Source organism: Drosophila tropicalis, unplaced genomic scaffold, assembly GCF_018151085.1.
Source record: "Drosophila tropicalis isolate 14030-0801.00 unplaced genomic scaffold, ASM1815108v1 contig_593, whole genome shotgun sequence".
In the NCBI taxonomy this organism is placed as follows: Eukaryota; Metazoa; Arthropoda; class Insecta; order Diptera; family Drosophilidae; genus Drosophila; species Drosophila tropicalis.
The window spans coordinates 18,299,564-18,323,118 of record NW_027173070.1 but is presented as its reverse complement, the minus strand read 5'-3'; the positions used below and the strand labels follow the sequence as shown (position 1 = coordinate 18,323,118).

At 35.3% G+C, this 23,555-nt stretch overlaps 4 protein-coding genes across 4 annotated transcripts; all 4 read left to right on the top strand.

Annotated features, from left to right (window-relative positions):
* The first annotated feature begins 1,159 nt into the window (after positions 1-1,159).
* LOC137575691 (putative inorganic phosphate cotransporter) lies at positions 1,160-2,360 on the top strand. Its single transcript, XM_068288326.1, has 2 exons — positions 1,160-2,113; positions 2,193-2,360. The coding sequence occupies exons 1-2, from the start codon at positions 1,160-1,162 to the stop codon at positions 2,358-2,360; spliced, it is 1,122 nt and encodes a 373-aa protein (XP_068144427.1).
* A 1,311-nt stretch (positions 2,361-3,671) lies between these two features.
* Positions 3,672-6,300, top strand: LOC137575690 (putative inorganic phosphate cotransporter). The gene is made up of 3 exons (XM_068288325.1): positions 3,672-3,796; positions 3,866-4,939; positions 6,085-6,300. The coding sequence occupies exons 1-3, from the start codon at positions 3,674-3,676 to the stop codon at positions 6,298-6,300; spliced, it is 1,413 nt and encodes a 470-aa protein (XP_068144426.1). The 5' UTR covers positions 3,672-3,673.
* A 926-nt stretch (positions 6,301-7,226) lies between these two features.
* On the top strand, positions 7,227-9,506 carry LOC137576828 (putative inorganic phosphate cotransporter). Its single transcript, XM_068290154.1, has 3 exons — positions 7,227-7,466; positions 7,540-8,613; positions 8,728-9,506. The coding sequence occupies exons 1-3, from the start codon at positions 7,308-7,310 to the stop codon at positions 9,004-9,006; spliced, it is 1,512 nt and encodes a 503-aa protein (XP_068146255.1). The 5' UTR covers positions 7,227-7,307; the 3' UTR covers positions 9,007-9,506.
* A 2,623-nt stretch (positions 9,507-12,129) lies between these two features.
* Positions 12,130-13,803, top strand: LOC137575689 (putative inorganic phosphate cotransporter). The gene is made up of 4 exons (XM_068288323.1): positions 12,130-12,163; positions 12,224-12,769; positions 12,829-13,493; positions 13,550-13,803. Exons 1-4 carry the CDS (start codon positions 12,130-12,132, stop codon positions 13,754-13,756), a joined length of 1,452 nt encoding a protein of 483 aa, XP_068144424.1. The 3' UTR covers positions 13,757-13,803.
* Positions 13,804-23,555: the final 9,752 nt, after the last annotated feature.

Genomic DNA, 23,555 nt, shown 5'->3' with positions numbered 1-23,555 from the left:
GCCACGCCCCCTTACGCCCCCAGGAATCACATAAAACTGTTTTTCTTAAAAAGTATAACAGCTAGAGACATCAAATTTGGTTTATATACTCGTTTAGTTGGCGCGCAGAAACTAATTGTTTAAACTTTTTGCCACGCCCCCTTCCGCCCCCGGAATTTACATAAAACTGATTTTTTTAAAAACTATGACAGCTACCGACATCAAATTTTGTATGCAGACTAGTTTAATAGACGCGCAGAAACTGGTTATTTAAAAATTTTGCCACGCCCACTTCCGCCCGCGAAAATTAAACAAAACTGATTTTCTCAAAAACTAACAAAGCTAAAGTCACCAAATTTAGTATGTATACTGGCTTAGTATGCGCGCAGAGTATATATATTTTCATATTTTGCCACGCCCACTTCCGCCTCCATAATTAAGAAAAAACCGATTTCCTCCTGTAGTTTTTTGACTATCGCATTCAAATTCGGCAGACTAATTATTCTTATCTATTTCTACAAAACTACCAAATTTTATTGAAATCGGACTAGAAACATGCAAAATATGCGTATGAAAGTATTTTACTAAGGGGTCCACAAGGGCAGAATTGGCCGTTGGCTAGTGGCGGCGCTAGAGTGCTCGTGTGTTTGTAGAGTCAGCGAGATAGCACATAGTATGAAGCATGTAAAAACAATTTAATAGACATACATATGTACATTTGGTTTTCGAAATTTAAAAAAATTTGTTTCACCTGGTGTATGGTATACCCGAGTCGACGAGTCGACTTACTTGCTTCATTTTTTTTATAATAACTTTATCAATCCAAAAACTCGATGTTATGAAAGTTAAAAATCGGCGGTATTCAAGATATCAATATCAGATTAGATCTTTTTGTGTGTCAATGCTAAAAAATCGAGCTTTCTCCTATGTACTAGGAAATATCGCACTGATTTTTTCATAACTTCTTGATCAGAATTATTGTTTAGAGAACAAAGAGTCACTATAATTCAACTAGAATGGGAGTAAGCTTTCAACTAACACTTATTTTGTTTTTTCTCTTTCTCGCTAGGAATTCCATTGGTCTGCAACGGAAAAATCATATATCTTATCCAGTTTTTATTGGGGAAACGTAATGACTCAGTTTTTGGGTGGTTACTTTTGTCGGTTCTTTGGCGTTAAAATGCTTTTGTTCGTTAGCATCCTAATCTACTCCATTTTGGTATTGGTTACACCTGTCACTGTGACCTGGGGCAGTTGGCAAGCCTTTGTTGTCATACGCGTTTTAATGGGCGCCTTTCAGGGCTTCTTGGTGCCAGGAATACAACAACATTTGGCCAATTGGTCACCGAAAGAGGAGCGTACTCGTCTTGGAGCATTTACCTATACGGCTTTTGATTGTGGTTCGATTTGTGCCATGTTAGCCACTGGGTTGATAGCCACTAGTCCATGGGGTTGGCCTGGCATATCTTATGTAGCCGGCAGCTTGGGTCTTTCATGGTGTATACTTTGGTTAGCCTTTGGAGCCAATGATCCTGGTGTATCCAAATGTATTGGGGAAATAGAATATGCCTACATCTTGAAATCACAACCCGCCAAGGATTCAGCAAAAATACCAATACCCTGGTGTGCCATCTTCAGTTCAACACCCTTTATAGCCCTGTTAATCACACGCTGCTGTGGTCTCTGGAGTATGACGATATTGCAAACAGAAATACCCTCATATTTGGGTTATGTATTGGAAATGAATATTAAACAGAATGCTTTATATTCGGCATTACCATTTATTGGCATGTGGATATTAAGCTATGTTTATTTATTGTTATCTGATTTAATATTAGGTCGACAATGTTTAACTTTAACCCAATTGCGTAAAACTTTCAATACTGTGGCCTACTGTACGCCAGCATTAAGTTTACTGGGCATGAGTTTTCTCAGTGTCGAGCATAAGACTTGGGCCATTATCTTAATGACTTTGGGACAAAGTGCCTATAGTGGAGCTACTATAGGAAGTGCATTAAACTCAATTGATTTATCACCGAATCATGCTGGCATTATCACCGGAATTGTCAATACTTCAAATGCTTTGGTGGCCCTTTGTGTACCCCTCTTGGTGGGTGTAATCATAACAGATGTGGTGAGTATACACACATATGTATGTATAAACACACGGCTTATCACTCGAAAACTTTTAACTGCTTTTTATTTGGTTGTAGAGCAATCGTTCACAATGGCAAATTATCTTTGGAATCACCGCCTTGATCTATATTGGCGGCAGTTTAATTTATATCAAGTGGGGCTCAGCGGAAACCCAACCCTGGAATGATGTGGATTATCTCAAGAGAGGAGTTTATACGGAGCCAAGTAGACAGATGTTGGCTTAGGTCAGTCAATATCTCAATACTCAAGAATCTTTTACAAAATAAAACTTCAATTATTTTCGCATACTCTTTTAACTCTCTTAAATTATTATTTTGGTTTGCTTCTCTCTTAAAACGGGGCTTATCCCAAAAAATAATCGGTAATCAGTTAGATTAGAGTCCACAAACATAAATAAATTCTTTGGATTTCTGATTAGAATCGCAGCCAATAGATGGGCTGATTTCATTTTGATTTCATTTATGCCATTTAGTTGAGCATTGCATTTGGAACCTAAGACTTGAGATCAACAATGACGGCAGAGTTACCCAAAGGTAAAAGAGTTTAAAGTGTGTAATTAAAAGAAAGGCCGATGACTGTCAGATTCTGACAATATCCTTGTCATCGTTAGGTTTAAACATTTTCGTTGAAATTGCTATTGAAACGGCGCCTACAATAAAACTCTACGTCGAGTGATTGTGAAACGTGTGGTCGAAATTTAATTTATACTTGTTTGATTCGGATAATGAGTAGTGTGATTGGTGAATACACTTAAACACAATCTGTGACGACAATAAGTACTTTCAATAAATTAAACAAGCCTTGATGACCTTTTGTTGACTTTTTATGTCATCTTTTTGTTAATGAAAAGAAGCAGAAAGGTCGATTAACACTTTGAAAGTCGGTATTTTGCTTCTCGAGAGTAGAAAGTTTAACGCGAAATCAAATCTAGGACCTTAGCGATTTTACTTTTGATTTATACATTTTAATTTAGGGTCAAATTGTTTCAAATCACTTTTTTTCATTCAAACTAGTTAAGAATTATAACCAAATGTATCGATAAAACCCAAAAAGTTGCCCTTGGTGCAAAAAAAAGAGGAGTTTTTTAAAACTTTCTGTATATTTATATCAACAGAAAGAAAGAAGATCTATTTTGCTGTGGTAATTTGTATATCTAAAAACACAATAAAGAATCACACATAATCACCACCGTATAACCGATTGGCCAAAGTTTCCTATATCTGATTACTAACTTACTCACATAGATGTATAGATTACTTTAGGAACAGAGAAAGTAATCAAATGGAACCTTGTTCGATTGTCTCCGTAAACTTGACACACTTAAGTTTCCATAGCCACGCGATTTCTGGTGTAGTAGCTCTCAGACTGCTCATAAATCACTTAAGTTTTAACGGGTATTTACAACCAAGATAGCATGGTTTCAAGTGCCTTTAACATATCATTGTGCTTCTAAATTGTTTGTTGTGAATGAGGGATTGAAAAAGGAAGTGATAAGAATTAAACTGAATGAAATAAATTTACAGGACCTACGCTGGGAATGCGGCATGTCCAGGCGTTTCTTATCTTTCTGGATATCACCGCCATCTATATGGTTCGCCTTAATGCAGGAGTCTCTGTGGTGGCCATGACAAACGCCGAGTCAACCAATCCCAATTTTCCGGTGAGTTTATTGAACTTAGAATGTTATCAGTCAGTCTATAATCAGCTGGATATTTGTTTTACTTTCTAGGAATACGATTGGACTGAATTGGAGAAATCTTATATACTATCGAGCTTTTTTTGGGGTTACATTTTTACACAATTCGTTGGTGGCTATCTGTGCAAAAAATTTGGTGTCAAAGTTGTCATGTTCTGGGGTACTTTTGGATCAGGCGTCTTTAGTGCTTTGACACCTTTGTTCATTGGATTTGGCGGCTGGCAGGCTTACTGTGGCATCAGAGTCCTACTTGGTGCTGCTCAAGGTGTGATCTTTCCGTGCATACATCAGCATTTGGCACGATGGTCGCCACCGAAAGAACGCAATCGTTTAGGTGCTCTTAGTCACACGGGAATCGAGTGTGGCAATGTTTGTGCCATGTTTGTAAGCGGAATGATAGCCAAAAGCGCCATTGGCTGGCCAGGCATATCGTATGTCTCAGCTGGTGTGGCCTTTACTTGGTGTCTGCTGTGGTACATCTTTGCTGCTAACAATGCCACCGAATCGCGTTTTATTAGCACTGCGGAGAGAGATTACATCGAGGGTTCATTGCAACATAACGAAAGCTATCATAAAACTGTTCTAAAGATCCCTTGGTATGCAATTTTGACATCCAAACCCTTCATAGCCCTTCTCATAGCACGTTGTGCTGAGAATTGGGGCTTGAGTACACTACAGGCGGAAATTCCATCATATATGAATGGTGTCCTTGGTATGGATATCAAGAGCAATGCCTTCTTTTCGGCATTACCCTTCTTGGCCATGTGGCTAATGTCATATGTGTACTTGATATCGGCGGACATATTGCTCAGTAAAGAGATGCTTTCATTGACTGCTCTGCGAAAGACCTTCAACTCACTAGCCTGCTGGATACCAAGTGCCACCTTAATTGGAATTGGTTTTCTCGATGCGGATCAAAAGACTCTCGCCATCATCCTGATGACCATCAGTGTGGGTGTGAATAGTGGTGCGACAATTGGTAGTTCACTCAATACCATCGATCTGTCTCCGAATCATGCCAGCATATTGATGGGCATTGTGAATACCGCAGCGAATATTGTTCCCATTGCAACGCCATTGACTGTGGGAGTTATTGTGGAGGAAAACGTAAGTAAAGAAATATGTCAAAGCTGAAAATTTATTGCGTATTGTTCGCTTACAAAGTAACAACAACATTTGAGGCTTCTGATTGATTTATAAATTTGTTCGTTAACCACAATGAACCTAATATGTCAAATAAGGAATCGACACAGATGTATGTATTTCAATTTAAAAAAATTGTTTTATGCCAACATTTATGACCTAGGGATCGAAGTCAAATAATTTTAGTTGCAAAATGGTTCCCAAGGTTAGTGAAGTCAAAATCGCAAACGTATCGTATGTACAGATCCAATTTGTTCTAAATTTTTTTCATTACTGTTAAATTACTTTTATAGGAACCATTGAAAACTCACTTATGGAAGTTAGTTATGCAGACGATTAAGGACATACAAGTCCTACTTGGCTTCTATAAAATATTTATAATCTCTAAAATATTCGGAAACCTCGCCATGCCAAAGTTCTGAATTCATTATATGCTGTTTAGTATCTCGATCGCAAAACCCTTAAAAACCTCATCAATGATGCGTGACAAAACTTTAAATACCGAATGTAGTAACAACGTCTTTTAAACTAATTGAGAAAGATGCTCTTAGATAGATTAATCTGTTCTGACGCACGAAATGTTATAAAAAGATTCGATCGATCTGAACGATGCTGCAATAGTGCGAATATCAGAAGATCATACCGATCGCACGATTATAAGTATCATTTCCATGGAAATGATTAAAAGTAAATCGAAATTAAGGTTAATCCCCTTTTTCCATTAGCCACTTTGAGTCGTATCTTTGAATGCATCAAATGCATAATGGAATATGAAGCATATTAACTGTTATACATTCTTTTCAAAGGTTTATATTAGTGTCTCGATAAAATAGCTATAATATAATTGCCGATATATATATATATATATATATATAAATTAATTTCCTATAGATATAATTCAGTTGATTGTTATAGTTATAGTTTTGTTTTCCTTAGGATCTAGTCATACCTTGTGTTTTGGGATTGTTGTTTGTGTAGGGTTTATAGAGTTTAAATTTTGGCGCGAGAAAAGTTTCCCTTCGAAACATTTAGGGACTTATTTACATCTACTTTAACTGAAATATTTGCATTCCCACCTGTCTGACCATTTATCTCTTATCTATTTACAGGAAAATCGCTCGCAATGGCAAATCGTCTTTATAATTTCAGCGGTTATATTCTTTGTGGGAAATTGCGTCTACTTGGCCTTTGGCACAGCGGAATGCCAGGAATGGGACGCAGCCGATTATTTATTGCCAAAAGAACCAGAACTGGCAACAAAATCCGCTAAAACTGAAACACTCAATGAAAAAAAGGCACCCGCTACACTTGATTTCACTAGATAGTACTACAAGTCGTGTGTGTATATACCAAAACAAAGCAAAAAAACACTCTTTCAAGAGGTAATCAAGGTAGATTACCTATTTCACTTGAGTTTTTATTTTGTTTTTGTTGGTTTTCACTCGACTCGACTCGACTCTAGTCGGGGCACTTATCGCCTTTGATTTTTGTATTAATTCTAATAAGAGGTCAATAAATTTTTTATAAACTTAATAAATACCAAAATATTATTTGTTGTTAATTTATACCTTATCGATTTATTATTTATTTAACTCAAAGCATCGCTTTATCAATGGTTAGCAGGGTGCTTTCCCATTGGTTTCTGTCCAATTAGATTAGAATCAGGGTAAAAAAAGGCTAAGAGAATACAAAATATATAGATTTCGAAACCCGTAACTTTATATGCATGTATTTGTGATTATCATTCATTCAATTTTGAGGTCTATTTGTTTAGTTTCTTGAACTTGGCAAAACCGTAATGTAAACGTGAGCTAAACACAAGCCATAAATCTTTCAACAAATAAATAACATCCATAGCCCCCAAGTTATTGTTAGGGAAGAGCGTTAATTGGAGGAGATAATGTTGTTTTCTTTTTTTTTTTTTTTTTTTTGAAAAATTAAAAACGTTCTATGTGAATCCAATAATAATAATAATATTTACAAAATCACACAATGGCGATTTAACGACAACGTCATTCCATCATTTTGAAAACAAAAGAGGTTTTTGCGTCAATTTCTGGAGTTTATTTGCTTAAAGACACTGTTTATTGGAGTACTCCCCCGTTTCGTCTATTTCATTTGATATGGGGGAAAAATAGGTGAATGATTCGTAAACGTTCGTCTAGCCGAGACCTTATTGTTTTAGAAGCACCGTGCAGTTGTATAAATGTTGCTAATACTAGTCACCTAGACCCAGAACCATTTCGTATACCAAACGGTGCAAATCGTCGAAAAATAAAGTAGCTCAACCTTGCGAAAAACCGCAAAATCCATCCACCCACACACAGACAATATGGGCTATAAGGAAAGTAAAGGTCCATGGATTGGTATACGACATTTGCAGTCACTGTTATTATTTCTGGGTCTCACCGTAATGCATATAGCCCGTTTGAATGTCAGTGTGGCCATTGTGGCCATGACAAATGCTGAATCGACCAATCCAAATTTTCCGGTAAGCTTTCTTTTTTGACAAAAGAGTTACAAAGTGCAAACAATTTACTGACGTGGGTTTTCATTTGTCGTAGGAATATGATTGGAACGAGGCCCACAAATCGTATATATTATCCAGTTTCTATTGGGGTTATATATTAACTCTATGTCCGGGTAGTTTTCTTTGTCGTCGCTTCGGAGCCAAAGTGGTTCTATTTATTGCCTGCTGTGGAACTGCAATCTTTAGCTTCATCACGCCATGGTCCATTTCCTGGGGAGGCTGGCAAGTGTTTTGCGCCATACGCATTATTCAGGGATTGTTCCAGGGTGTCATCTTTCCCTGTGTCACCGAACATTTGGCCATGTGGTCTCCGCCGGAGGAGAGAAATCGTTTGGGCGCCTTTAGTTACACGGGAACCGATTGTGGTACAGTTCTGGCCATGTTTATAAGTGGCATGATAGCCAAAGGATCTATGGGTTGGCCTGGCATATCGTATGTATCTGGAGCTCTGTGTGCTGCTTGGTGTATTCTCTGGTTGATATTCGCCTCGAATAACGCACCCGAATCGAGATTTATAGGAGAAACAGAATGCAAGTACATTGAATCCTCGTTGGAGCACAACGAAGATTTCCATGATCGCACAATTCCCATCCCGTGGAGAGCAATTTGGACTTCCATACCATTTTTGGCCCTACTGGTAGCCAGATGCTCCGAAACCTACGGCCTGAGCACACTGCAAGCTGAGATTCCTTCATATATGAATGGCGTATTGAATATGGATATTCAGAGTAATGCAGTGTTCTCATCCTTGCCCTTCTTGGCCATGTGGTTGCTGTCCTATGTCTATTTAATTGTGGCCGATATTCTCCTGAAGAAGAAATGGCTCACCCTGACGGCAGTGCGTAAGGTATTCAATACGCTTTCGTTCTGGATACCAGCTGGATGTCTCATTGCCATCGGTTTCCTCGATGAAGATCACAAAAATTTGGCCATTATCCTAATGACCCTGAGTGTTGGTGTGAATAGCGGTGCGACCATTGGCAGTTCTTTGAATACCATCGATCTGTCACCCAATCACGCTGGCATTCTGATTGGTCTAAGTAATACAGTGGCAAATGTGATACCAATTTTAACTCCTCTGATTGCGGGTCTTATTGTTGTAGATGAGGTGAGTCAAACCGAGCTGGGAAAATCCAACCAGGAAGGTTCTCAAGAAAAAACAAAAAACCAAAACAATTGACTAATCGTATGTTATTTTTTTTGTTTTTGTTTTCATTTGTAGCACGATTCGGGGCAATGGCAAATTGTTTTCGGTTTAGCTGCAATAATATTCTTTGTGGGCAATTGCGTATTTCTCATTTGGGGCACAGCTGAGGCTCAACCCTGGGATGCAGATGATTATCTAGAGCAAAACAAGAAAGACGTTGAAACAAATCAAAAGGAAACAAAGAAATCAAAATCATCACCAAAATTAGCCATAAAACCACCAATTGAACCTGTATTAGAACAACAAATCACTTGGCCCGAAAGATATACGGCCAAACTCATGGATCCAGAGTGATTTAGAGCGGAAGCAGACATTAGTACTTAGTTAGGCCAATTATATAAATACTTATATATTAGTATTAATCAGTATTAAAGTTATAAGCAGGTTGTAATTTATAAAAGAATTTGTGTCGTGCTGCTATGTATTAGGGCTATTTATAAGGCATGACATGTTTGTTGGTATGGTGCAAAGAGCTTAAGTAAATTATTTTCAATTGATTTCAATTGAATTGTTGTCAACACTCAATTTCTCAAAGAGTTCATGTTAATCTAATCTAATTTTTTTGTTTTAATTTATTTTATAAATACTTGTATACATTAAGTATATAGACATACATATATATAATATTAAACCAAGCACATCCGCCAGAACCATTGTCAATGGAGAGTCGAGTCGAGTCGAAGCGATTGAAGTGGAGTGGAATGGAGTGCTTTGGCATGAGTTTGAAACCATTTGTGACAGCTGTTTGCTTGTGATACTCGAAAGTAATAAAATTTGTTGACTTATGTACCGTTTCTTTGTGCTGTTTCTTTATTTGCTGTTATTTGTTTTTTAATTTTGACTAAACTTGTGCAGCTTTCTACATACAAATACGAAAGAGCCAACGACAAGCCTCTCGATGGGTAGCCACTATCTCTTGGTCTAACTATATATATTAGTTTGTTCTATTTATATAAATAATATATGTGTATACATATTATATATCTAATCAGTTAGTTAATTTAGTGCCAATTATCATTTAACGATCTTAAATATGTGCTCATATGTACATAGGGTACACGTTTAAGCAATCCTCGGGTAATTAGCTCCACTCGTCTGGCCACAAGCCCCCATCCAGTCTCTGGCCATTGAGGTGAGTGTGTTTTATGTTTGTTCATTGATAAGCGTTTGGTATTATTAGTCAGTCAGTCAGTCAGTAAGTCTAGCAGCTACCGTTTTTATATTATTTACCCCAGTCATTGTTATGGTTTCCCTAACAATATAAATTGTATAGTATATATAGTATATATCTGCAGCTCTCAATGTCCACTTATTGGCGTAGTCCCCCGCAATTGGTTGTTATGACTTGCAATTGTTAACTAACCAGTCAATAAACTCAATCGAAAGTCGTGTGTCATTTAACTGATCAGTTTTTTTTTAAACCTACACCAAAAAATGAGAAGGCAAAACGTCTCATAAAACTTGATAATCTACGCTTTCGCAATCGCAATATAGAGATAGCTAAATGCTAGACTGAGAAGGATGATCCAGATATATAAATAGAATAAGAAGTTCAATACAAAAATATGTTTACATAAATACTTATACAATAACATTCTGCTCTTAACTCTTAAGTTTAAGGCCAAGTTAGGTCTTCATTTAACTGTAGAAGATTTTCGTGAGCTATTTTCATCAAGAATGTTGTTGTTTTTTTGCTAAACTGAATGAAAATGTTTGTCAAGAAGGTGCACAATTTTAGCCAATTCGAAAAAATAAGTCAATAATAAATAAAGACAAGAAAAGAAAGACAAATGATGGCACACACGGACAGCAAAGTCAACAAATTGTATTTCTTTCGAATATCTTAAACAGCTGCCACAAATGCAATACTGCAGATTAACTCATGTCTAGCAATATGACTAACCTTAACCCTTTTCGGTCTTGTCATTGGGAGTGATGGCCTCTCTCTTATTGGGGTATATTTCAAGCGAGTAAACAAAAAAACACATAGGTATCCACATTTCTTGGTATTTTCTTGACTTGATAACTAGAATACACTACGGCATCCATCCTTCAACCCCTCTTTTCCTTTTTGCAATGCAGAAAGGTTGAGCTTTACAGTGGACACTCGGTTAACGAACACAAAACGAGTAAAATGAAACTCTAAAATTAAAAAAATTTAGTATAATGGATAAAATAATCACATTATACATCTCAGACAGAATTGAATGATCACTTGCAATTTGTGTTTCTACCTTTATTGTTGGTCGTTAACCGAAACTTCTTTTCTTAAAACAAAAATCTGTTCGTTATCCAAAGCTTACGTTAACGGAGTGTCCACTTGGGCCAAAGAACTCTATAAGTTTGATCATGGCAGTTAATTTGTAAAATTTGTAAGTCCCCTATTTGCAATTAGCTAAGACCTGCAGCTTTTAGTACTTAAGTATAAACTTATGCATACTAACAATCAAGTTTGACTTTCGAATTTCTCCAAATTGAGAATTCGAAATCTATGCAGTTATACATTTATATTGAATTTTTTTTCATTATTTTTATAATTACTATATTTTCAGTCAATTTCTTGAGTTTTTCTTTTCTCATATTGAGATTTACTGCACACAGCCAAAAATATTTTTATTGAACTAATTAGTTAAGGTAATTTTAAATAAATTGCGCTCCTTTTGATAAGTCTCAAGCAAGAGATTAGCCCAATCACTATCTGTCTTTGCCCAATAACATATAGATTTCATTCTTATCTTTTAGTTTTAGTTTCCTATTTGATAATAATATAGCACTATCTTGTTTGGCTAATCAAAAAGTATCTTAAAGTTTACACAGCCAGAAAGTATGCAACATTTACATTTATACACCCGTATCTACATATTTTTAAATTCATGTAGATATCTAGATACCGCCAGATCGTTTATTTATTTCAGCATTTTGACACAGATCGGTTTTTAAAAAAATAATTGTATCCTAAACTCAACCCGTTTGTGGTTAAAAATTATTTTGAACCTAGAAATTGGGCTAGTTATATAAACCGATCCTCTGTTCCTTTAAGGTTTCATCACTTTCCAGTAGCTAATCAAAAAATGTCTAGCAGGACACTTTCATTCAATAATATAGAAATATAGTTAACAGTTTTCATTACATTTCCATTGATTTGTTGGCTAATCATTGCTTGCGCCCGTTTTACTTTCATATCATTTATGTATAGGGGGCCGGGTAGAGAACCTCTTTTGATATTTTTGGTTTTTCATGCATCTAGATTCCAAGTTTGCAAGTTGTTTGCAGCAAACTTGGGGGAATTTGTGCGAAAAACGAAACTGGTTTGTCATGGCTATGCCACATGCATTTGGACACACTCGGTCATTGATTGATCAGTGTGATAAGTAAATTTGTAGGCAACAGACGTCTTTGGGCCCAGAACGTCACCAAATGACTGTTACTTCATTTAATTTGGTGACCAAAGGTTAGTCTTTAAATAAGAATAAAGAATAATTCAATTGAATTTTCAATTTGGTGGTTTTAGCTCCCAAATTGGGAGTGCGTCATTTGCAGGTGTTTTTTCTTTTCAGTTGTGGCGCTTTGGCGGTCCATCAGCGTATGAATCTTAGTGTGGGCATTGTGGCCATGACCAATGCCAATAGCTCAAATCCAAATTATCCGGAATATACATTCACCGAACAACAAAAGTCCTATATATTGGGTAGCCAATTTTGGGGCTCCTGTTTTACTCAGTTGGTTGGTGGCTATCTCTCTAGTCGTTATGGTACCAAAATATTGTTATTGTGTATATCATTAATCACATCCCTATTAAGTTTGGCCACGCCCTGGTCCGTCTCCTGGGGTGGCTGGCAATTGCTGTGCGGAGTGCGTTTTCTCCAGGGTCTAGCCATGGGTGGTAGTTGGCCTTGCTTCTATACACATTTGGCTAAATGGTGTCCCAAGGCGGAAAGAAATCGCTTGGGCGGCATCATGCAAACTGGCTTGGATATTGGAACAGCTATAGGATTCGCTTTGAGTGGTGTATTGGCTGCTTCACCCTTAGGCTGGCCCAGTATATTCTATGTGCCAGGCAAGTCAAAGAGAGGCAAATAAGACAAAATCTACAAAAAAAAGTATTTTTCCTTACAGGTTTTCTTGGGCTCTTGTGGTGTCTTTTGTGGTTACGCTATGGCGCAAGTTCTCCTTCCAAGTCGCCCTTTATCTCGGCGGTGGAACTTAAATATATTGAATTGGCTCAGGAGCAAGAGCATTCCCATGCAAGCACTGCTCCTCCAGTGCCCTGGCTGCAAATATTTACCTCTCGGCCTTACTTGGTGTTGGCCTTTTGTAAAATGAGCCAAGCGTTCAATTTCTATACACTTATGCAACAGATTCCACGCTATATCCATGGCATATTTCGTTATAATATTCAAATGAACGCTTTACTCTCCGCTCTGCCATTTGTGGTGATGTGTCTAATGTCGTATTTTTTTGTCTTTCTGGCTGACTACTTGACCCGGCGATGTAATATACCTTTGGTTGTATTAAGAAAGACTATCAATTCGTTGGCCTCTTTAATTCCGGCCGTGGCCCTAGTCGCTCTCTGCTTTGTTCGGTCGGAGAATGTCTTAGGTAGCATCTCTTGCATGACTATCGCAGTAGCTGCCATTGCAGGACAGGCCATTGGCAGCTCACTCAATCATATAGATCTATCGCCAAATTTCGCTGGTTTACTATTTAGCATAAGCAACACTTTGATGAGTTTGGCTGGCGTGATATCACCTCTTATCATTGGATTAACCGTGGAAAATGAGGTAAAGGATGCACTAACACATATTGCATATATCTAATTGGATAATATCCCTTTCAGTCTGATCGCTCTCAATGGCGTTTAGTTTTCTTGGGCATTGCCCTTATTTTATTTGTGGGCAATTTGTTGTATTTGATTTTTGGTCGCATGACTGTGCAGCCCTGGAACGGTCCCAGTAAACATGAGGATTCTAGTCAAGAACCAAGAAACGCCTCTCAGTCTCAAGCTCAATTTAATCAAAGTGTGGAAAAATTTACCTATTTTTAAATAATATTTATAAACTGTTCATTAAAGATCTAACACAGGAAAACAAATTCCGAAACGTTCTTTTATTTTTGAGTGTCCTGTTTTAAAATATCCTCAAAATTTTTGTATCATCTCTTTTTACTGAAATATATGAAGCAGCTCTGACTAGTTGTCACTAATCAGGTACCAACTCATTTGCAGTCAGTTGATTATGACTGCTGTAAAAACTGCCGATAAGACAGTTAAAAAAAACTTAAAAAATATATATTTTTTCAATTTTTAGAAATGATTTAACGCTTTTTTTTAAGTTTTTTTCTGCAGACTTAGAAATTCAAAAATGGGCAAACCTTGAAATAATTATTTAATTAATTATGCATCAGTTAGCTTTACAAAAATATTCCTAATAAAATAAAGAAATTTTTGACACATTTGACAATTTTTGACACGAAACGATTATGTCTATAAATGCTTAAATTAAAAGTTATAATTTTGGGCTATTTCTGTCTAGAAATAGATGTATGTACATATAGCCGATGAAGTTCAAGTGCCTAAACGATAAAGTCGAATAGGCAATATCAGTAATAAAAGTGACGACTCCCGTAAAGCAGCAAAAGTTCTGAAAAGGTTAGAGAATAGTATACTAGGTAAAATAGTTAAGATTACTAAAATCTATTCTATAGAATTAACGATTCTTAAAATAAAGCATTAAAATGATTAAACCATATATTGTTTTGTACATTTTTTTACTTTTTGTATATCAAATACTTTTGTTTTCAAAATTTGCACGCTTTATTCAATCGGAGTGGGTTTAGTTATAATAATTAACGCTAATTGGTTTCACTTAAGGCATTAGTCTATATAAAGTAACTTTCTGCATATTTTTCATAATCATAATCAAAATGAAATACCCATTGAATGTCGTATTACTCGCCGGACTTTACCTCGGTCTAAGCCAGGCGGCACCATTTTTAAATGAACTTATTGATTAAAATTAATGGATTGCTGTTGTTTTCAATAAAACACTTTTAACACAATTCGCTACACTTCTTTTGCATTTGCAGACATTTTGTCAAAAACAGTTTAAGGCAATACACTTGATGGCATGACTCCTGCAGGTATTTCAGAATAAATTATTTATTTCAGCTTTTCTCCAAAAGATTTAAAAAGGACTTGCTATACAAATTACAATCTTTTGAATATAGTTTTAATACCAATCACAATAAATAGCGGTCTGATTTCTGCTTTCAGAGAAGTTTGTGTGGTTGTAAGCCAAGTAGGGAAATTACGTTAGGCTGACTTTAAATGTCGAAATAACAAAAACATAGCCAAATTTTCAATTCAAAAAATTTGTAAAATACAATATCATAATAGCCTGTTGTGGATGCTCTCTCAGATTTATTAATTACGATAATTATCACTCGAAAACCCTTTTTATTGAGGCTTTCAATTGGAAAATATTTGATTTAAAAGCTAATGGTGTAAGTTTTTTCTTAGAGAGTAATTAATTCTGCATGGTATAATTTGATTTACGTATTCTCTTCGTTCAGAAAAATAGTCATAATTGTTTTTCTTCGATTCGATAAAGTTACTCACAATTTTTTACCCCCATTGGTATATATAGTGACTTGTTAACGTTTGAATACATACAATACATATACCTCAAGATGAAAATGTTAATAGTTGTTGGTCTATTTGCTTCACTTTGCCTGCGTGTAAGTCAAGCAGCTTTTGGAATGACTATCTGGCCTGCTTTGGACGATCTTAAAGATTAAACCAAAAAAGTTTATTTAAATTGTATTTCAAATAAAAATGTAATGTAATTTTTTGTTACATATAACAACTTTTTTTTCCAATTGATCGAAATGGATCACAAACAAACTTTCGCCCACAGCGATTTATATCTGAATGTTGTAGAAATTTGTACATCTGATAAAAAGCCGTTTCAAAATTTTGCTCAAAGGCCAGAGGCCTACATATGTCATGGCGCAACACAAGAGTAGATTAGTAACTTGGTTATCATTCAACACCGGCCTCTCTACTACAGCTAAGCTTTCTGTTATATAAGACAAACAGGTGCGCTTTTGGAGATATACAGTTATTATGCCAATTAGATATACTAATTAGTGATAGTACTGAACTTCTATATAAAGCACATTGTCAAATGCTGTTTATAAATCTAACAAGATGAACTTTTTATTAGTATTTGCCTTATTTGCTGGACTTTGCCTCGGTGTCAGCCAAGCGGCGCCAGGTATTCATGGAATAAACATACCTTCTTTGAACCACCTTATGGATTAATATTTTTTCAGACATTTTAATATATATATAAATATCAAACCAAGAATAAATGTTGAATTTGTTTTGTTTCCATAAGATAAAAGAATGAATAAACCAGAGGGCCGGGGCTAACTTTGACCGCGTCAAAGTTTGTATACCCTTGCAACTTTTTTGGTAACTCTATCCTTACCTATTAGCCATCAATGTGGAAGAACGTTTTATCTAAAAAGGCTTAAGCTTGAGAAAGAAAGGCCTACAATCATAGGAAATAACGAAGATATTGATCAAAGTCACTGTTTTCCACCGATCGTTCCTATGGGAGCTATATGATATAGTCACCCGATCTTTATCAAATTCGACACAGTCATTAACATATATATTAAATTAAGAAATGTTTAATTTAAAAGCAATCGCGTTAAAAGTAACGAAGTTATTTACAAAAGTCACTGTTTTCGACCAATCGTTCCTATGGGAGCTATATGATATAGTCACCTGATCTTGATCAAATTTGGCATAGTCGCTTATAGGCGTAGTAAACTCTCTAATATTAAGTTTCACGACAATAGCTCAGAAAATAACGAAGGTATTGAGAAAGTCACTGTTCGTGACTTGGCCGTTTGTATGGGAGCTATATGATATAGTCACCCGATCTTGATCAAATTTGGCATAGTCGCTTATAGGCGTAGTTAACTCTCTAATATTAAGTTTCACGACAATAGCTCAGAAAATAACGAAGTTATTGAGAAAGTCACTGTTCGTGACTTTGGGGTTTGTATGGGAGCTATATGATATAGTGGTCCGATCCGGCTGAATCCGAGATATACAACGCCTGCAGTATATACAAGCCTACGTGCAAAATTTGAGCTCTGTAGCTCTTACGGTCTAGGAGGAGTTTGCGTTGATCCAGACGGACGGACGGACGGACGGACGGACGGACATGGCTAGTTGAACTCGTCTCGTCGTGCTGATCAAGAATATATATACTTTGTATGGTCGGAGATGCTTCGTTCTATGCGTTGCACACTTCTGACCAAAATTAATATACCCTTTTTGCAAGGGTATAAAAATATCAGTGTCCTTTCGCAATTATAATTAAAAATCGTAATAAATATCGACGTGCGATATATGTATAATCTGTTTAGAGGTTGGGTGTGTTCAACCAAGAATACGAGTCTATCATACGTATCTCCATGTCGGGGTGTGGCATTACCATTATCCTTCAGACACACATGGGAGATGACATACAAGACTCTTTCTTTAACCACTAGTTTACCATGAAACTAATTAAACAGAAGCTTAGATTGAAAGTTATAATTCCGAGGCCAGATTAATTGTAAGATTTAACTGAAACTGCCGCTCTTCCAGAGATCGGGTCCTTAAATGTACCTTAAGAGGGCTGATCAACGTCTATTGATCGTACTGGGGACGATGTTGAAAGTAGGTCTCCCTTCCGGTGAAGTCAGCAGAAATGGGTTGGTTACTAAGGTGAACAGAAAAGTGCTTAGTAGTTAGTATTGGGTCAAGCGTTAAAATGCTTACTCTAGGTATAGAAAGTCATTAATGGAACAAGTGGATAGTGTGGATTAAAATGGGTCTCAACGTACTTGTTAGGGTTATGGGATGTGTGTGTTGTCAACGTGAAATTTAATGAGGGCGGGTATACTATCCGAATTTCATTCAGCGGTTTCTGGTATTGGTATCTCGTCGGGTCGGGGTGCAGGGCATGGTTCTACTTGTCGGCGTATCGTGGAGACACGCATGTGCTACATATTAAAAAGGGATCACTTATTATTTACATGGTCTACGTTGGCTTCCGCAATCCTTAAATGTATTTTTTAATACTGATTTGTTGAAACTGATTGGATTATATGATTGATTAGTTTCACCTATTATCGACATTGTATATAAAGCGCATTTTTGAATATCGTGTTTTAATTTATCAAGATGAACTTCGTTTTGGTCTTTGCTTTATTTGTTGGACTTTGCCTCAGTGTGAGCCAAGCGGCACCTGGGATTCCCTCATTGGACACAAATTCTTTAAATGAACTTATGGATTAAAATTTTTTCCTTGTAAAAATTCTTTTTAATATATAAAAGATAAAACCTAGAAAATATATTGCATTTGCAGTTTTACTTGGTAATGTGTGATATTTCGTATTGATATTTTTTGCATCCCTATTCGGTGTTTAAGTGAGGCTATGCCAGCTAGGATGGGTTTCTTAATTCGATATACTATTCGATATTTTAACAAATGTCAAAAAGTAGAGTGTAAAACACTATCTGAATAATATATTTTATATTTCTGACACCATTTACTGCTGCTATCATAAAATAAACTAAAACCCATCAGTTACCTTTTGATGTTAGAGTCACAATGCCAAAACTACAACATAATGGTACACAGAGTTCCATATAAGCGACTATAGATAGAGGTACTAATAAGAAATATTTCATTGCGAAATCTAAAACATTGTGTTTATAACGGGGAACGGATGGGGAAACGTTTCTACAAACCAAATTTTATAGCTCTAGTCCTCATAGTCTCTGAGATCTAAGCACAATCTAAGGACCTGGCTATATTGACTCAGTTGTTGATCAAAAATTTATATAAGTACCTTATATTTCACTTTTATTTACTTATATTGCATTTCCGAGTACATATGTACTGTATATACCTGACCTGAATGAAGTATCAATGTATTATTTTATAACAAAAATGAAACACATGGAAGAAATACATATTTATAAGCTGCATGAAATGCTTGAATTCCAAAGATCGTTGTGGAATATTTACCTAAAAACTCTGTCTTAAATGACTTCCGCATTCCTAACCTTTACTATTTCGATTCGTTGCAGTTGTTTATACAATTTTTTAAAATTGGTTTCCCTTCCTAAGGTTAAGAATTTCTATATAAGGGAAAATATTCGCTTACTGTTGTTTAACAATGAATTTTGTATTAGTTTTTGGTCTTTTTGCTGGACTTTGTCTGGGAGTGAGTCAGGCTGTACCAGGAAATCTTTTAGTTGGAGCCCTAGACCGGCTGGATGATTAAAAAGGCATGAGTTAAAAGGCTATTGGTATTAAACAATTCATATATTTAAATTATTAACAGACTTTGTAAAAGTCGTAAATCTTTTTAAGAACTTCTGTATCCTTAAATCTGTATATGGTTACGGAAAGTTAAATTTGATTTACCAAATAAAATCAATATATGTTCTTTACCAATTTGTTACAGTTGCCATTTCAATTAGTTCCACTTATAACTACTACTTCCTATATAAAGCGGAGTTAATGTTTATTGTTGTTTATTCTATCAAGATGAATTTCGTATTAGTTTTGGCTCTTTTCGCTGGACTCTGCCTTGGTGTGAGTCAGGCACTACCAGGAACTCTTCTATTCTCAGCTTTGGACCGTCTCGATGATTAAATATAAAATATAATCATCAAATATAAATTTGAAAAACTAGAAATTTATTTTGTTTTGATCTTGCTTTTATTTTTAAGAATCATTTTTAGAAATAAGTCTTGCAGACATTTCATTTCTAAAAATGTTTAAATGGCAATCAAATGTCGCAAATGTTTTCTTTAACGTTTGGACTAACAGTATCAAAAAAGTATTGCCACAAGTGGGTCCAACTTAAGATTGTTGACTGTTCCAAACTCAACTTATTGGCTTCTGCTATTCTCTGCCCAGGATCAACTAAAGTAATACCATTCCTCCGTTCCCTCGCTATATGTTTAGTTACGACATTAATGCAATAAACTACTTCTTAAAGGAATTCATTATTATTTTCAATTATATTGGTTTCAAAGTTAAGTTTATATTTAATATTTTTAAATCATTCAGTTAATCTGCTTTGAAATCCCCGTCATCTAGTGTATCGATGTATGTTGTTTTCGTCTAAGCATACGGATGGCCACTCTAGTCTACTCTAGTGTTTTGTTACGCAGTAATAAATTTGATGCTGTCTTTAATGACTTCCGTATTCCTAACCTTTACTATTTCGATTCGTTGCAGTTGCTTATACAATTTTTTAAAATTGGTTTCCCTTCAAAATTTCTATATAAGGAAAAATATTCTCTTACTGTTGTTTAATCTGTGACAATGAATTTTGTATTAGTTTTTGCTCTTTTTGCTGGACTTTGTCTGGGAGTGAGTCAGGCTTCACCAGGAAGAATTTCAAAGGGAGCTCTCGAGAAGCTTGATGATTAAAAAAGTTAACCATAATGAAAAGAAAAGAAAAATGCACTAAAATTTAAAATTAATAAACAAATAATAACTTAAACCATTCAGTGTGTTTATTTGTGAGAATCAGCTGGGACATTTTTGCATCTATGTTTTTGGAGATCTTTCATAAAAACTATACAAAAACCAGAGGGCCGGGGCTAACTTCGACCGCGTCAAAGTTTGTATACCCTTGCAACTTTTTTGGTACCTCTTTCCTTACCTATTAGCCATCAATGTGGAAGAAAGTTTTATCTAAAAAGGCTTATGTTTGCGAAAGAAAGGCCTACAATCTTAGCATAGGAAATAACTAAGATATTGATCAAAGTCACTGTTTTCGTTCCTATGGGAGCTATATGATATATCCACCCGATCTTGATCGAATTCGGCACAGTCGTTAATAGGCATAATAAACTCTCCAATATAAAGTTTCACGACAATAGCTCATAATAACTAAGTTATTGAGAACAGACACTGTTCGTGAGTTTAGCAGCAATGTCACAGAGAAGAGACTTAAAGCGCATCAGCACAACAAGCGGAACGACGATTGCTATGGTACACCAAATTGCTATCCTACACCAAATGTAGGAGGACCTGGTAGTTAATCCCGAAAATCGGAGCGTAGATCACAAAGCGTCATGGTGAAGTCAACTTCTACCTGTCAACGTCTTCGCGCGTGTAATATGATCTGCTGCATGTAGTGTTTTGCAGAAATTGAAATAAAAAATCGATAAAAGCAATCCAGCTCAATAAAAATTGTTTTAAAATATACCATACGAATAAATAAATTTAACAATTCTATTCAATACTTTTTTTACGCTCAGATGCCCAAGAGTGCCTTGAGACACTGATTACATTTTTTGCACCTGGAAGCTAAACGAAAACTTGTAGATTTTTTCTGATTTCATTTTTGTGTTTAGAAGCCTTTATTGACTTTAAAAAAATGGTTCTTCTTATTTTCCTCCAATAGTTTAGAAAACAGCATTAGAGGTTTAATTTAAAACTGTTACCAATAAGAAAACTTTACCTGTTTTAAATTAATTTCACTAAAGTTGTTTGCCTTGAAACTAAATCCCCAAGTTTATAGATAAACTAAATTAATTTTAATTAATTTTTCCTGATATTGTAAGTTTTAATATCAATTTGTCGCAACTATATTAATCAACTTATTAATGACAACAACTGGTTAATTCTTAATCAATAAGTTTCTCTAAATCCGGCCAGGCTCTTCTTAGTGAAGGTTCAGCCTCGCTTACATTAAGGAAAAGTCCAGCGATCACAGCTAAAACTACTAGAAAATACATCCCGATAGATTTTTGAAGAATATTTGAAATTGTCCTTTATATAAGAAGGCATTTCTATTGCTAATAAGTGAAACCAATTGTGTTAATCTGCTTTAATAATTTAAAAAAAAAAAAGTAAATATAGAAATTTTAAATAAAATGCCATTTTAATTACTCCACAACGAAAATAACTTAATATGCGATTTATAATGCAAATGAAACAAAATGGTCTAAGCTATATTTTAAGAATGTTTTATTGTCAGCGCATGATGGCTACTTTGTAATTGAAATTACAATTATATTATTTAGTTTACAATTTCAATCTTCAAGTTGCTTTAAATTAGCCCAACTGGAATGAAGAGAGCCCGCCTGGCTGGCAGTAAAACAAAGTCCAGCGAATACCGTAAAAATCAAGACAAATTTCATATTGTTAGTTTGAAAAATAGCGATCTAAAATATGCCTTATATACATATGTAGAAAGACACTTTTATCGCTTAAATGTTCTTAAATTGAAACACAAACATCAAAGAATGTTAATTTGCATGAAAAATCAGTTATTCTAGAACCGATGATTTAGGGATAAAAATGATTACAAAGACCTTTATTAAGAACCAGAAAACAAAGCTAGTCGAGAGGAGTTACATTTCCAAAAAAGCTACAGTTTATCGAATAACACAATTTTTGATTGCGATCTTTATAAAATATGCAGTTTTTCGTTTTCCCTTTTCCTTCTATATTTTAGTTGTTTTGTTCTTCACAGGGTTTTCTAATTACATTAATTTTTAGAAGCCAACGTTGAGTTTTGCGGTCAAGGCCAGAGGCGGTCATTTACGAGATATCATATTCAAAAAGTAGTTAGAACAAATCTCGTTGGACCTAAATAAATGAATTTCCACTTTTTACTTTGCTATTGCAAAAACAAATCCTTCCATTTTAAAAGGCCCACCCTGTAGTAATGTAGTGTCCCACTTACTTATTTCGCACACCTTAGGTTGTCAATGGTAGAATCTATCATTCATAAAATAGCAAAGTATTTATTTAATTAATTAATTGTTAATAGGCATTTGTCCTCATTTTTCGATATCGAGAAAAAATGGCAGATAGTTTCATAACGTAAATTGCTTGTTGTAGTCATTAACTGCATTAACATTCAATGTAAAGAAAAATGTAAAGAAAAGTTGTACCGTGTTTTAACATTTTAATCAACAAGTTTATTTAAATCAGGTTTTAATTGATATAGAAATCCAGGTGCAGCTTGGCTTGTACCCAGGCAAATTCCAGCGATTACAGCAAAAACTACCAGGAAGTTCATCTCGTTTGATTTTTGAAGATCATTTGAAAGTGTTCCTTTTATAGGAGGCGATTTCTGTTGCTAATTAGTAAATCGAATTAGTTTAAATCATTGTGTAATGCTTTAAAAATTGCTACTGTAAAAAGTGGATGTAATTTCAATTATACCATGAGATAATTGTACCTGGAAAAGGTCAAGTCTGTAATCAGAACATTACAAGAAGTTTTGAGAAATGTATGAAATAAGTATTATTGGCAATAGTCGAAAAACAACACCTTCTTTATTTAACTACCCTTTAAAAGGTAACGCGAATTTCAATAAGATTCGATAAATGGAACCCAAGGTATACCTAATTTACTGCTATCAAGCTTTTTATTACTATGCCAAATTTCATCAATGTGGCTACATATATGTCATATAAACATGCAATGAAATGGCTTGCTACACAGATTTCCCCCTTTTTGCAAGGGTATATCGAGAGAGAAGATTATTAATTTCATGGTTTTAAAGTTAAGTTGATGTTTTATCATATCTCAAGGAATATTTTTTAATCGTTCAGTTAATCTGCTTTGAGATCCCCGTCATCTAGTGTCGATGTATGTAGTTTTCGTCTAAGCATACGGATGGATGGCCACTCTAGTCTACTCTAGTGATTTTTAAAAATAATTGAAAATAATAATCAGGCTGGACCTAAATCGTAAGTTGAGTAGAAAAGAATAAATTAATATTCTAGTCAGTTTTAT

Bases quoted from the DNA above. Each gene is read 5' to 3' on its own strand.
- LOC137575691 (XM_068288326.1), top strand. From the start codon at position 1,160: ATGCTTTTGTTCGTTAGCATCCTAATCTACTCCATTTTGGTATTGGTT. The intron at 2,114-2,192 runs GTGAGTATACAC...ATTTGGTTGTAG, and splicing joins GTGTAATCATAACAGATGTG to AGCAATCGTTCACAATGGCA.
- LOC137576828 (XM_068290154.1), top strand. From the start codon at position 7,308: ATGGGCTATAAGGAAAGTAAAGGTCCATGGATTGGTATACGACATTTG. The intron at 7,467-7,539 runs GTAAGCTTTCTT...CATTTGTCGTAG, and splicing joins CGACCAATCCAAATTTTCCG to GAATATGATTGGAACGAGGC. The intron at 8,614-8,727 runs GTGAGTCAAACC...TTTCATTTGTAG, and splicing joins GTCTTATTGTTGTAGATGAG to CACGATTCGGGGCAATGGCA.
- LOC137575689 (XM_068288323.1), top strand. From the start codon at position 12,130: ATGACTGTTACTTCATTTAATTTGGTGACCAAAG. The intron at 12,164-12,223 runs GTTAGTCTTTAA...TGGTGGTTTTAG, and splicing joins ATTTAATTTGGTGACCAAAG to CTCCCAAATTGGGAGTGCGT. The intron at 13,494-13,549 runs GTAAAGGATGCA...TATCCCTTTCAG, and splicing joins GATTAACCGTGGAAAATGAG to TCTGATCGCTCTCAATGGCG.
- LOC137575690 (XM_068288325.1), top strand. From the start codon at position 3,674: ATGCGGCATGTCCAGGCGTTTCTTATCTTTCTGGATATCACCGCCATC. The intron at 3,797-3,865 runs GTGAGTTTATTG...TTTACTTTCTAG, and splicing joins CAACCAATCCCAATTTTCCG to GAATACGATTGGACTGAATT. The intron at 4,940-6,084 runs GTAAGTAAAGAA...ATCTATTTACAG, and splicing joins GAGTTATTGTGGAGGAAAAC to GAAAATCGCTCGCAATGGCA.